The sequence below is a fragment of the Cervus canadensis genome, chromosome 29 (assembly GCF_019320065.1).
Source record: "Cervus canadensis isolate Bull #8, Minnesota chromosome 29, ASM1932006v1, whole genome shotgun sequence".
NCBI classification, from domain to species: Eukaryota; Metazoa; Chordata; class Mammalia; order Artiodactyla; family Cervidae; genus Cervus; species Cervus canadensis.
In genome coordinates, this window is record NC_057414.1 from 47,565,145 (window position 1) to 47,578,449 (window position 13,305).

Sequence of the window (13,305 nt, forward strand, 5' to 3'; positions counted from 1 at the left end):
GTTTATTGAGAGTCAGCCACGTACATACTGAGTGTTGGCTGAGATTTTGTGCTGGCTGTAAAAGATCCTTACCCCACCCCCATTTTACAGGCGAGGAAGCTGAGGGTTGAATGATGGGATGGGGAAGTGGTAGGGCTGCACTGGAGTCCCCTGGGGGTGTGAAAAGGCACACACGGGCCAACTGGATGGGTGTCCTTGAACGACCTTCCAGGGGCTTGGGCGCTGAGCATCGTATGTTCACGCCTGCTTGTGGGTCACCTGGGGACCACAGTAGGTGTTGGCTTGGCCACCACCCAGGCCAATGGATCCTGGATGAGGGATCAGAGCTGGCCGGTGGCGTGGGGAGGCTGCTGCTATGAAAACTGGGTCCTCTTAGCCATGCAGGCAGAGTGTGCTGTGCCCAGGGCACGAGGGGCCTCGGTGGAGAAGATGCTCAAAAGGGGCTTCTGATGAGGACCCCAAGCCCCTCTTCAGATCCGAGGTGGTGATGAGGTGGGAGGGAGGTGGTCAGCACATGCACGTCTTCTAAGAGGAGGTGCTGCAGCTCAGACCCTCACCAGGACCCGTCCTCCCTGGTTTCCAACAAGTGTAGAAATGTGATTGGGCAGTGATCAGACACCAGAGGACCTGGTCCATGGTCCACACAGGAACAGGAGCCCAGAGGATGGGCCAGGCTCTCCCCTCCTGCCCTGGCCCCTGATGCAGTCCTCGGCTCCTCTGCATACCTGCCTCCAGATCTCACAGGTTGGGCCGAACCCCACGCCCCTGGCTCCAGGAAGCCTTGGCCAAAATGGGATAAAACCCCAGCACCACCCCCACCCCCCACCAGCACCTGGTGCTTCCCTGGGCTCGGTGAGCCCCTTCAACACTGATGGAGTCTGAACGCAACTGCGAGGGCGGCGGGGGAGGCTGCGGGGCCACGCAGGGCAGGCTCAGGCCGGGAGAGGGTTCTGGAAGCGCGCGGGCTTGGAAGCCCACCGCCTGGGCATCAACCCTGCTCTGCTGCCCGCGGAGGCTGGCTCTTCTCTCCTGTCACCACCAGACTCCCCACTGGCTTGCAGCCTCATCTGAGCTGGGAATCCAAGGCCCCAACTCAGAGGATTCTGAGGTTCTGAGGGGTCCTCTTCAGATCGAGGGCGGGTCCCCCACTCCCCTTAGTAATGGAGGCTTGTACTGCATTCTGTTTGACGGGATCCTCACGGATCTAAATCACACTGACAGGTAAGAGCTGCACAACTGGCTGGCTAGTGGCACCCTCCGCCCCTCGCCCCTGCCCCCGGCCCACCGCAGCCCACGGAGCACCAGGACACATGGGCATGCGGGGCCCGGGGCTGCCCTTCAGCAGGCAACGGCGCAGCTCTCTGTGCATCTACAGTCTGTCTGTCCCACATCTCAGTACCCCTGCCCCTTATATTTCCAGAACCCAGCTCAAGAGGCTCACGCCTCTTCCAGGCAGCCTCTCCTGACTGCCCCGTCGCAGAGATCCTGACCCTTCCCTCTTCTGCTCTCTCTGTGCAGCTCTATCTCCTACTAGCTGGGACCCCTGAGCACAAAGATGGGGGCTCTGGTGCCCGGGAGATGGCTCAGCACGTGGGTGCCCAGGCCCCGAATCCCCTGCTGGCAAAGGCTCTTCTACACGGGGCTGCGGGGGAGGAGGTAGGCCTGTCCGCTAATCCAGAAACGCCTGTGGAGATGCATTCAGCCACCACTCACCCACCTCCCACATTGCCTCAAGCCTGAGACAGGTACCAGGCAGGACCTGCATTCTGGAAGAACTCTGGGGAGGCGCCATCTGCCCTGGACTCCAGGTGGCAATGCAGTCCAGGGGTTAAGGGCACAGGCCATGGCGGCTCAGGAGGTGGGTAATCCCAGACAATTCACATCCACTCTGGGTCTTGACTTCCTTATCTGTGAAATGGGCACGTGGCATCCACAGGGGTGCTGAGGGGTGCTGAGAGACGTGCCCCAGGGCCTGGCCGGGCTCAGCTTCCCCAGCAACATCGGGAGAATGGTGGGAGGAAGGCAGACCCCTTGGTCCTCCTCCTCCGGAAGCAGCTGCCCTTCCTGAGCCAACAGAGCCCAGCCCCGGGAAAGAGCTCCATTTCTGGGAGAAATCACCCTCCGAGACTCCGAGGGGCTCCTGGCCCGGTTGGATGCATCTACGGTCGTGTGCATCTGCGACCCGGCACAGCCCCGGGTGCCCAGCAGATGCAATGAGAGCCGACCGTCCCTCCCATGTGCTTTCCTGGCACACGCCCCTGCGGGTAACCTCAAGGAGAGGGAGGGAGGGTCGGGACCCATCCAAGGTCGCCCCTGCCCCAAAGCGGCACTTGCTTACCCCAGAGGGCCATGAAGATGGAGAAGAAGACGGTGGCAGGGTTGTCGAAGAGGTGGCTGGCGCGGGCGGTGGCGCACGCGGAGCTCATCTTCCAGTAGCTGCAGGTCTTGTCGCAGAGCGGGCACATGGTGATGTTGTGTCTCTGGTCGCACATCTCCATGCTGGAAGAGAGAACAGCCTGAAGTCCCCCGGCCGACGGTCAGGGCCCCCACTGGCCCCCGCGGACCAGCACCTTCTGGAGCCATGCTGTCCTTGCTGGGGTAGACATGGTTCGGCTCGCCAGCGGGCTTCCACCGGGGACCACATCCCTCTTCTCCACCCAAGGCCCCAGCTTGGCATCCCACTCTCTGCCCCCCTCACCTTATAGCCTTAGTGACTTTTGAACAGGGTCCCACACTTTAATTTTTCACCCAGCCTGCAACTTCTGTAGGTGGCCCTGGGTGTGGATCCATGTGACTTGCTGTGTGGTGGGACAGGGTCACATAAGCGTTCACCTCTGGGGTGGCCCTGGGCAGGGGGACTCATGGCCTGCCTGGAGCTGCCCCTAGAAGTCGAGGTCCCCAGCAGCTTCCCTCTGAGGACCAGGCACCGTCACAGCTGTGCTAATAGTGAATGCCATTCAAGTCCTGACGTAACACGGCCAGGGAGACCCGAAAGAAGAAAGGAGTCCAGACATGAGGATGCTCTGCCCTTCCTGAGCCCTGGCCTCGCACCCAGCACCTGCTCAGTCCCATTCCAGCGGGCTTCAGTCCACCCCTGTGGGGATGCCTTGGGTACCAGCCTGCGGGCCTTGCTGGGCACTCTGGACCCATAAGAAGATGGAGAATTGGTCCACCCAGACATCCTCTTAGAAGGCAGGTCGCTGGGTCAGAAGGAACATACCCACAAGCTGCCTGGGGTTGTGGTCCCACCAGGCCGGGCTCACCCTGGAAATGAGGGGTGGCCCCTGAGCAGGATGGGGCCTTGCTCAGGGTAGGCTTTCACTCTGCTGAGCAAACATGAAGTCTGGGGACTGTGGGGAGCTCTGCGATGCCCAGGGCCCTCCTCCTCAGCCCTGCCAGTTCTCAAACTCTCTCTTACTAATACTGAAAAATGTAGTATTTAAAGGCTCACCAGCCATTGCAGGAGACTGCACCAAGTGTCCACCCAGTCTGGACCAACTATAGGGCTGTTACAATCCCACCTTCACAGAGGAGGAAGCGAGCCCAGAGAGGGGATGTCACTTGTCCAGGGCCACACAGCAGAGTGGGGCTTGCGCCCGGGGCTTTGTCCCTGTCAAGCCCGTCTGTCCCTGCCCTGCTCTCAGCTGCCGCCCAGAGGCCACAGGAGGGCTCCCTGCTGAGGCCAGGAGGCTTGGCTCGGCTCCTTGAGGGGCAGTTTCTGTCCTCTGTGCGCCCGGGGCTGGTCCTTGAGCCTCAGACTCAGTTCCTCCTTCTGGAAGATGAGGAGAGAGGCTGCAAAGGGCCTTTCCAGCTGCGCCCTGCCCTGCCCCTCTCCTCCCTGCTCACTTGGACAAGACTCTGAGTAATAATTAGGCACAGGCAGGGGTGGATTCCCAGGGGTTAGATGGCTTTCTAGGTGAAGTGGGGGGGGATGAATGGGGTGACTGCTTTTTGGCTTTTAAGAAAAATTTCTGGATGCACATGAGCTTATGCACAGGATCCTGGCTGGACCACAGCCACCGGGGAGCATTTGCCAAGAGGTTGTGGGGGGCTTCCTCTGGCAGCACTGCAGGCATCCTGCTCAATTCTCTTCTCACAGTGGCTCTCCCCAAACAGTTATTAAAAAATTGTGTACCTGCTGTGTGTGGCAGGCATGGTGCCAGGCATGGTAGATGGAAAGACAGACGGTGGGCAAGGCTATTGCCTCAGAGCATGTGGGGAAGTGTGTGTGTGTGTGTGTGTGTGTGTGTGTGTGTGTGTGAGAGCACGCGTGTGTGCCTGTGTACACATGTATGTTGGGGGGGTCAGGCACACACAGTTCAGAGGGCAACAAGGACTTGGGAGCCAGCCAGCTCTGCATGTGAATTCCAGCTCCACTGCTCGTGATCTGTGTGGCCTTGGGCAGGTCGTTTGAACTCCTTGGGCCTCAGTTTCCGTATCCATAGAATGGGCATGCTGAGACTACAGAGCTCATTTTTTTTTTTAAAGGGTCACGGCAGTTTATTTAAATTGGGTTTTTTTTGGCCACGCCGCATGGCTTGCAGGATCTTAATTCCCCGGCCAGGGATTGAACCCCGGTCCACGGCAGTGAACGCACGCACTCAGTCCTAATCACTGGACTGCCATGGAATCCCCCAAGAGCCCATGTTATTGGGTTGTCAGGAGGCTTAGCCAGGGGAATGTATGGAAGCCCTGGGAATGGCACTGGGGTATTTAAACCACCCTCCCATTCACCATCGCTGCTGTGGGAAGGGCGGAGCGACGGCAGCTGCAGTGACCAGAGGAGGCACAGGCACCGACTCGAGGGGCCCACCTCGGGTCCTCCCTGAGCGTCCTCTCTTCTGGGGCTTCTCCTGAAAGGCACAGGGGCAGGACACCCACCCATGCCTGACCCCGGCCCCTCTCAGGGGACCAGTGGATGGACACGCCACTGTCAGCGTGTGGCCTGGTGCCACTGGGTGGGGGGCCTGGAGCCTGAGGGTGGGAGGGGGCCGGGGAGGCCAGGGCCTGTGTCTCTGCCTGCCCGTGAGCCCCACGGCTGCCCAGTTCTCTGCCCTGCCAGCTTAAACAACGCCAGCCAGACGAAAAGCCTGTTTCTGCTGGTTTTAAACCCTCAGCCTCTCCCTTCACTGCCTTCAGCCAAAATAAAGACAAGCAACAGGCGCCTGCTCTTTGGAGCAAATAGAGGGACGGGCGGTGGGGCAGCATGGTGCGGGGCACGGGGGCACCGGCCATCCTGCAGACTTGGCCGGGCCAGGCTCCAAGGGGAACACACACCTCACGCTTGGTCCAAGGCGCCAAGCGAGCAGAGGCCAAGGTCAGACGGGGCCCCAGAGTCCCCAATGAACGCTGTCCATAACCCTGGCCATGTGACAGCGCTGGCCTGGCCTGGCCCGGGGCTGTCAGCGCCCTTGCGGGAGTGCCTGAGCCTCCTGAGGCAGAGTGTCCAGGCTGAGACCACCAGCCCTGCCCTCCCTCCAGGACCGGGAGGGAGACGGATGGAGCAGTCCCCGAGGGGGGTGCCCCGTCTTCCACTTGCAGAGTCTCTCGGACTTTGGAGTGAAGGCCCCTCCTTGTCTGGGCTACTCTGATCCCTGCTTTCATTAAACCCCTGAGTGCAGTGAGCTTGTGTCATCAGCAAACAAAGGGACAAGCTTTCTCCTGCCTGCGCCCAAAATAACCCTGGAGGGCACAGAAGCCAGACTCCTTTAACTTTCTGATTCCGGGTGGGTGGAGTACTTTATTGTCATTTACGTAGATGGTTGCATGGCATCACCGACTAAAAGGACAGGAGTTTGAGCAAACTCTAGGAGATAGTGGTAGACAGGGAAGCCTGGCAGGTTGCAGTCTATGGGGTCGCAAAGAATTGGACACGGCTTAGTGACTGAACAACAACAACATGTATTCAAACATCCATTGCACAAAACTTCACCGCACGTGGCCTTTCTACACCACTGAGTGGGTCCTAAGGAGCCAGTTTCTTCCCCAGGTCAAAGACTCTTTCATCGGCCCTTTTAAACAGAGCTCTGCTTCAGAGATGCAGGGCTGAGTTGTAAGAAGGGTAACGGGCCCTATGTCCCAAGACTGTCCCGACAGACCGCCCCGGCTCCGGGGAGGCGGGTGGGGCGTCTGCCTCTCTAAACCAGCACTTTGCCTGCAGGCACAGTGTTCCTGATGGAAGTTGGGGCTGGCGTCCTGAGCTCACATCATAAACCGCTATCCCTGGGTCGAGATTGGCAAATTCCGGGAACAGCGACCAAAGAGGGGAGATGCTGTCCTCAGACTCCCACTGCCTGAGTCACGCTCTGGCTGCCAGTCTGGGAGAAGAGCTCCCGGCATGAGGCCAGGCCGTCACTGGGGTCTCGGCCTCCTTCCCAGAGCTCCCCACGCCTGGCCTGCTCCCTGGGGAACAGCGGCAGGGCTATCAGCCCTGCGCTCACGGGCCGGGGTCTGCTGCACCGGGCCAGCCCCTGCAGACCAAGCTGCTGCTGCACGATTTCCCCACATCGTGGGGAGCAGGGGTGCGGTGCAGACAGGGCCCGGCTGGCTGAGTGTGCTGCCCTGAGGTCTCCGAATGGTCCTGCCTCACTTCCTGACCTCACAGGGAAGCAGTGAATTTTCTTGTCATATAATGACTAAGGACTGAATGGGGAAAAAAGCTTCAAAGGACAAAAAGGAGTCGGATATTTATTTTATGTCTTCCTCTCAACAATGAAACGTCTCCTAGGGCGAGCGTGACTGCAAAGGCCGCCCACGGTCTCAGACGGCTATTAAAGCCTTTGGACGGGGCGACTCTGGTCCTGACAGTGCCCGGCCTGGCCTGTCTCGGTTTGTAGGGGGATGGTGGTTGCTGAGCGGGGCATGGGGTGTTGGGGTGAGGGGCCCCAGTCCCAGGGAGTTCTGTTCCTGCAGTAAGGGGAACGTGGCTCCTTAGTGAGATGAGGACGTCTTTGGGGAGAGGGGCTGCCCACCTACCTGGGGATGTTGTCATCGACAGTGGCCCATCCATAGAGGAAAACGATGATACCGACCACGGAGGCTGGGATGAGCATCTGGGTGTAGACGCCCAGCCAGGCGAAGTACAGGCCAATCTTCTCCCCAAAATACTTTCTGCACCGCAGGGCAAAGCCAGATAGAGACATGTTTACTCTCAACCCATACCAGGGGCAAAATTCACGCCCCGCCCCCTCGGCAGCGTGAACAGCCCACGCGGGGCTGGTTCCCGACCAAGCAGAGCGGGGGGGGGGGTCCTGAGCCGGGCTCCTGTGCTGGGGGAGCTCTCCGGTTTCACAGTGCCCACCCCCCCGCTGAGCCCCGAGGACGGGAGCATTTCCACCCGTGACGTCCACGCTGCAGGGCGAGACGCTGCCCGCAGGCAGTCAACTCTGTTCCAGCCTCTTGCAGCCTTCAAACAGTTAAAAACTCTGGCCCTGAGGCACCAATAACTCCATATATTGAGCACCTCTGTCTTCCTCACGGGCTGGGCTCTGGTCTACGTGTCCCCACAGGAAAAGCGTTGCCTGGTCTGGCTGCCCTGGGAGGGGGGTCTCTCAGGGGACACGGTGTCCAGGGGGGCGGCTCGCACAGATTCCCAGGCAGCTCTTTGCTTCCCTTTGACACAGAAAGAAACCCCGCCAGACGCCTGACTGGGTCGAGCCAGACTGCATTTAGGGGGAGACTGAACATGACAGATGAGAGCCAGTCCTGCAACGAATCTGAGTAAACTGCTTGATCTAAGGCTCGACCAGGCTGCCAGTCCTGCTGGGAGACCTCAGCTCCCCTGCACAAGTTCTTCAAGCTCGAGCAGGGGCCCATGCTCTGCACACTCAGTGCAGTCAAGAGGCACAGGGATGTCTATCCACCCCAGCCTGCGCTCAGAGTCCCCACTTACCTGACCAGGTCGATGGGCTGGTACTTGTAGAAGACCCCGTAACTCGCCCACTCTTCGTACAGGAGCTGGGAAAAAGGAAGTGCTGAGGGCTGGGGAAAAGTAAACTGCTCCCAGCTTCCTTGCCAGAACACAGAGGTGCCAAGGTGCTCAGCTCATGGCTACATCATTCATTCATTCAACAAACTCATATAGAAAGTCAGCCCTGTGCCAGGTACCACGCTGGACACTAGGATGTGAGCTGAACACCGCAGACACCCCCCTGAGCCCTGGAGCTCCCATTCTGGTGGAGGAGATGGACATGGAGAAACGGGTCCAAGGTTTCAGCTCTGGTACGGGCCTCAAAGAACCCGCAGGCAATGGTGAGGTCCTCGAGCAAGTACAGACCTATGGTTTTAGGTGGCGGTGGGGATGGGAAAGAAGTTTCTGGCATCATTATGGAATCCTCACTCTTCACTATTTGATTTGGGATTTAAAATGGCCTGCCACTGTCAGACACCTCATTTTCTTTGTTAAAGACAGACCCACCAGGCTTTGGAGCAGAGAAATCCCAGTGGTATGATTTTAACAGATCTCACGAGGTGCAAAAAAGCCGACGTGGATCTCCTGAGACAGGCTGTCTGATTAACGTGGCCGAGTGAGATGAATAAGATCCACAAAACCCACTATGCCCCAGGCTTGGGCAGGATGGTAATGAGCTTGGCCTTGTGGGAATGTATATATTCATATGTCTGTATGAACATGTAGGGTATCTTAAAGAAGATGCTGGGTTAGGACTGCTGGTTTTAATAAAGAGATCCCATGCATGTGGGTAATTAATGCTCTACCAACCTTAACCCAAAGCCTACGGTGACACTGCTGGCTGGAGGGAAGCTGGCCCCAGCTGGGAACCCAGTGCCTTGGCTGCCCGTCTCTGCTGGCATCAGATGGGGAATGGACAGGAGGCCAGCGTGGGGATGCCTGTGAGGACTCACCAAGGTCCCTGGGTCTCTCCTGTACACTGAAGCTTGATTTTGTCCTTTTCCCTTTTCTTAATATTTAAATTTAAAACTTGTGAGAGTCTCTTACATTCAGATTCTGCTGTGGCCCCAAATACACCAAATACAGCTTTCTCTTTTGTTTTTTAAAAATACAGCCTTTTATATCATCACCCCCAATACCCTATGCTATGGAATGAATGTTTGTATCTCCCCAAACACAGATGTGTTAAAGCCTTAGCCGCCCAATGTGACTCTATTAGGAGGCTACATATTTATGGAAGTAATTAAGGTTAAATGTGGTCATGAGAGCAGGGTTTTGCTCTGACAGGACTTGTTCAGTTGCTAAGTCATGTCTGACTCTGCAACCCTATGGACTGGAGCCTGCCAGGATTCCCTGTCCTTCACTATCTCCCAGAGTTTGCTCAAATTTATGTCCACTGAGTCGGTGATGCTATCTAACCATCTCATCCTCTGTTTCCCCCTTCTCCTTTTGCCTTTGATCTTTCCCAGCATCAGGGCTCCACTATGACCTGTCTGTCTTGGGTGGCCCTGTACAGTACGGCTCATAGCTTCACTGAGTTATGCAAGCCCCTTCACCACCGCAGGCTGCGATCCATGAAGGGGATTGGAAAAGACCCTGGCAGGACTCGTGTCCTTATAAGAAGCGGAAGAGACACCAGAGCTGGCTTTCTTCTAGTGCACACATGGAGGAAAGGCTACACTGTGGGAAGGCGGCGGTCTGTAAGTCAGGGAGAGAGCCCTCACCAGAATCCAACCCTGCCGGCACCTGGATCTGGGACTTCCAGCCTCTAGGACCATGAGGAAAAAATGTTTTCTGTTCAAGCTGCCCCGTCTGGTACTTTGTTACATCAGCCTGAGTGAGTATATTCTTCTCCACTGACTTGGAAGACCCACAGCTGGTGGGATGGTTTTCCATACACAAAGATCCCTTCAACTGAGCCTCTGAAAATTAAAAATGTGTAAAAGGCTCACTCAGAGGGGTCTAGCTTCCACAGACCAGGGAGTCAGGGGTTCCTAGAAATGAACCTTCAGCAAGTTCAGCAAACTTTCCTTTTTTTTTTTTTTTTCCATTGCCTCTCTCCTTCTGCAGCTGGAGCATAATACTCAGGAGAGCACAAGCGCTGTATTTCATCAGAAGTCAGCACACAGGGGCAAAACAAGCAGGGAGGAGAATGCAGGGAGGAAAACAACCGAGAACAGCTAAATGCATTCTTAATAAACTACAAGCGAACCTTGCTGTCAAAATCCTGGGTTTCGCCTACTCTGATCTCTCTAAGAGGAGCTTTCTTTGAATTTTAAGTCTTTCTGTAAGTGGCATGAACAGGATGTGTTCAGCATGACTCCAAGTCCTGAAAGACTTAATGGCAAGTCTGGCTGCTGGTGGGGGAACCTTGGTAGCTTCTGCAGAAGGGACTAGGATGCACGGGGCCAACCCCATGTCGGAAGAGAAAGGGTCCAGGAATTAGAGCCATGCTGCCGGGCTGGGACAGTGGCTCTGCTGGGTCGGCAGTGGGTGTCCTGGGCAGACCCTCCCTGCCGAGTCCCATCGTCTCCTTGATACAGGAGGAGCCTGTCCTTCCTCCCAAGTCATGGTGAGGACTCAGACGGGCCCAAGGCTTTGAAAGTGGAGTGCTGGGGGCTCGTTACGTGTCATCTGTCTGATTATGCAGAAAAGGAGGAAAAGCCTACAGTTTTACTCTCTAAAGGGAGAGGTCTGAGCCAGCAAACTCCGATAAGATGGCACAGCACCTCTGGAGAAACAAAGCAGCCGTCACTGAAGGCAGCTTCCTCCCCTCAGCTGAAATTTACACCCTAGACGCACTGGAGGTAGATCAGAGGGAGGGATGAAACAGACCCTGGGATGGAAAGGGGGAGGCACAGAAGGACCCACTTGAAGGCTGGGCCTTGTCACACTGGTCACCCTGTTCCCGGGCCTGCCCAGTGGGACTGGTCGCAGCAGGACAGCCATCGCCCACCAGTAGACATGACAGAGAGGGGTACAGCCCAGCTTTCTACATAAACCATTTTATCTCGGTGGACTTTTCTTCCTGCCAAGAAGAGAACATCAATCACCCTGCAGCTGTCAGCACAAGGAAATCAAACATCAGATTTCCTGGCTAGGGTTGGCAGAGCTCTGTGGAGCCCTTTGGCCTGTGAGCAGGTGGGAGATGTCTGGGGCCCTGGGGCAGGCTGGCTGGGGGCTGATGACTCTGGTCACGGTGACCCTGGAACCTTCCAGCACCTGCCCTCAAAGAGATCTTGGTTCCACCCACTGGCATCTCTCCGGCCCAGACCTCCCACCGGGGCCCACATAGCTTGGGGGAGGGGACGGGGGGGGGGCCGTCACAGCACTGAGGTGGTCCGTAGTGACTGTACATGGACTTGCCCCTTGCTATCTCCCTCTGGGATGGAGGCACCAGGAGGGCCAGGTCTGTCTGGTCTGTGTCATCCCCAGCTTCTCAAACTGGGTACATGGTGTTTCCAGCAAGCAATTGCTGAACGAATGGGTGAATAAATGAATTACGGGCCAGGGCCCTGTGGCTCTCAGCACAGCACACCGGAGGCCACCTCAGTCCACACCTGGAGTGACCCTCCCACCCCCGATCCTGGAGGAGGGAGCTCTTGGCCTCAAGGCCCCACGGGTTTGCGGTCCAGTGATCAGGCCAAGAGCTATGGCCATGCTCGGCCCAGCTCCGGCCCGCCTCCCGTGAAACACTCCTCTTGTGCCCTGCTCTGTCAGACCAGCACAGGAAAATGGCCTTGGCTTGGCTCGCCCCACTTTCTGTCCTGTGTCCTCTGGCACGTGGGGCTCCTGCCACTGACAGGATGCCACAGATTTTTTCATTGCAAAAGCAAAATACTCAGAACCAGATCACTTAGTGTGAAGTGATCATGGGAGAATGAGTTCTCTGAGCTGAGACCCAAACATGTGTCTGGGGCATTTCCTCTTCCTCCCTTCCATCTTTCCTTCCTTCCACTCATCCACCACTACTCATCATCTATCCCTCCTTCCCATCCCTCATCCATCCACCCATCCATTTGTCCACCTGTCCATCCACCTACCTGTTCATCCACCTGTCAATCCATCTGTCACCCACCCATCATCCATCCACTCACCCAGTATTCTCAGGCCTTGTATTTGTTGCTGGGACATAAAATTAAATAGGGAGAGGTGGGTGGAGGGCAGGCAGCATTCCAGGCAGAGAACACGGCTAGGTATGGATAAACCTGGAGCTGTCTGCTGGGCTGGCACACAGCGGTGCCAAATAGTTCATAAGTAATAACTGAATAGCATAGTCTTGGCACTGACTTGGCCATCAGTCGAGTCTCCTATGATTAGAATGGCGGTCAGTGAGGCTGGAGCGTGGGGAGGAAGGTGGGAGACTGGGGTGGAGGGCCTGGGACCTGGAGGCTGAATGGCCAGAAGGGGTGGCAGGGAGTGGCAGGGGCTGCAGAGGGATGTAGGAGGCTGGGCTCTGAGGCCAGGGTTGGTGCAGGGCAGGCCCGTGGACCGGATGGGGGAGATCTGCAAGTCACGGACTCTCAGACGAATGCCAGATGTTCCACTAAAAATAACCAAATATGTAATTTTTGTGCTAAATCAGATAGCATCTTCAGTTGGATTCCTGGGCGGGCGGGCGAGTTGTATCAAGTACCAGAGATTTAAAAGCACGTATTGGGGGCTGGAGGGAGGTGGGAGCGGAGAGCATTTCACATACAGAGGCTCGGGGCCCTGGTGACTGGGGACAAGGCCTCCATTGTGAGGTTCTCAGGGAAGCGTCTCCACCGTCATCTCCACCGTCATCTCAGCAGGATCCACTCTCCGGGAGCAAGAGGCAGGGCAAGGGGGGTGGCTGAAGGAATGCAGGGTGGGGTGGCTCCCTGAGGTGAGGGGGGGCTGGGCTTGCTGGGGAGATGGGAGGCGTTCACGTAGAAGCAGAGAGAGTGTTAGCTGCTCAGCCGTGTCTGACTCTTTGTGACCCCTTGGACTGTGGCCTGTCAGGCTCCTCTGTCCATGGGAATCTCCAGGTCAGAATACTGGAGTGGGTTGCCATGCCCTTCTCCAGGGGATCTTCCCAACCCAGGGGCTGAACCAGGGTCTCCCTCACTGCAGGCAGATTCTTTAACTGTCTGAGCCACCAGGGAAGCCATATAGAGGCAGGGAGGCTGGTTTCTGGGAGTAGGCAAGCGAGACAAGGAGAAGAAATAGCTGTGGCGGTGCAGGAGCGGACTGTCCTGAGAGCACAGGTGGGTGGGATTAGGAACCAGTGAAGCAGAAAGGGTCACTTGGTGTTTCCCAATGTGTGTCCCACAGAACACTAGCTCCATAACTTCCCCATTAAAAAGGGTTCCAGGACAGGTAAGTTTGAGAAGCACTGGCTTGACCACCATCCATGGTGTCCCTTACAGTGCTGC

General features: G+C 57.0%; 1 protein-coding gene across 9 annotated transcripts in view; it reads right to left on the reverse strand.

Annotated features, from left to right (window-relative positions):
• ANO1 (anoctamin 1) overlaps window positions 1-13,305 on the reverse strand; it is a 169,287-nt gene that overhangs the window by 45,487 nt on the left and 110,495 nt on the right. For all 9 annotated transcript variants that reach the window (XM_043451829.1, XM_043451828.1, XM_043451830.1 and 6 more), the window contains 3 exons: window positions 7,892-7,956; window positions 6,976-7,110; window positions 2,339-2,499 (listed from right to left, as the gene is read on the reverse strand). In XM_043451829.1, coding sequence (XP_043307764.1) covers window positions 2,339-2,499; window positions 6,976-7,110; window positions 7,892-7,956 — 361 coding nt within the window. The remainder of the gene's footprint in view (window positions 1-2,338; window positions 2,500-6,975; window positions 7,111-7,891; window positions 7,957-13,305) is intronic.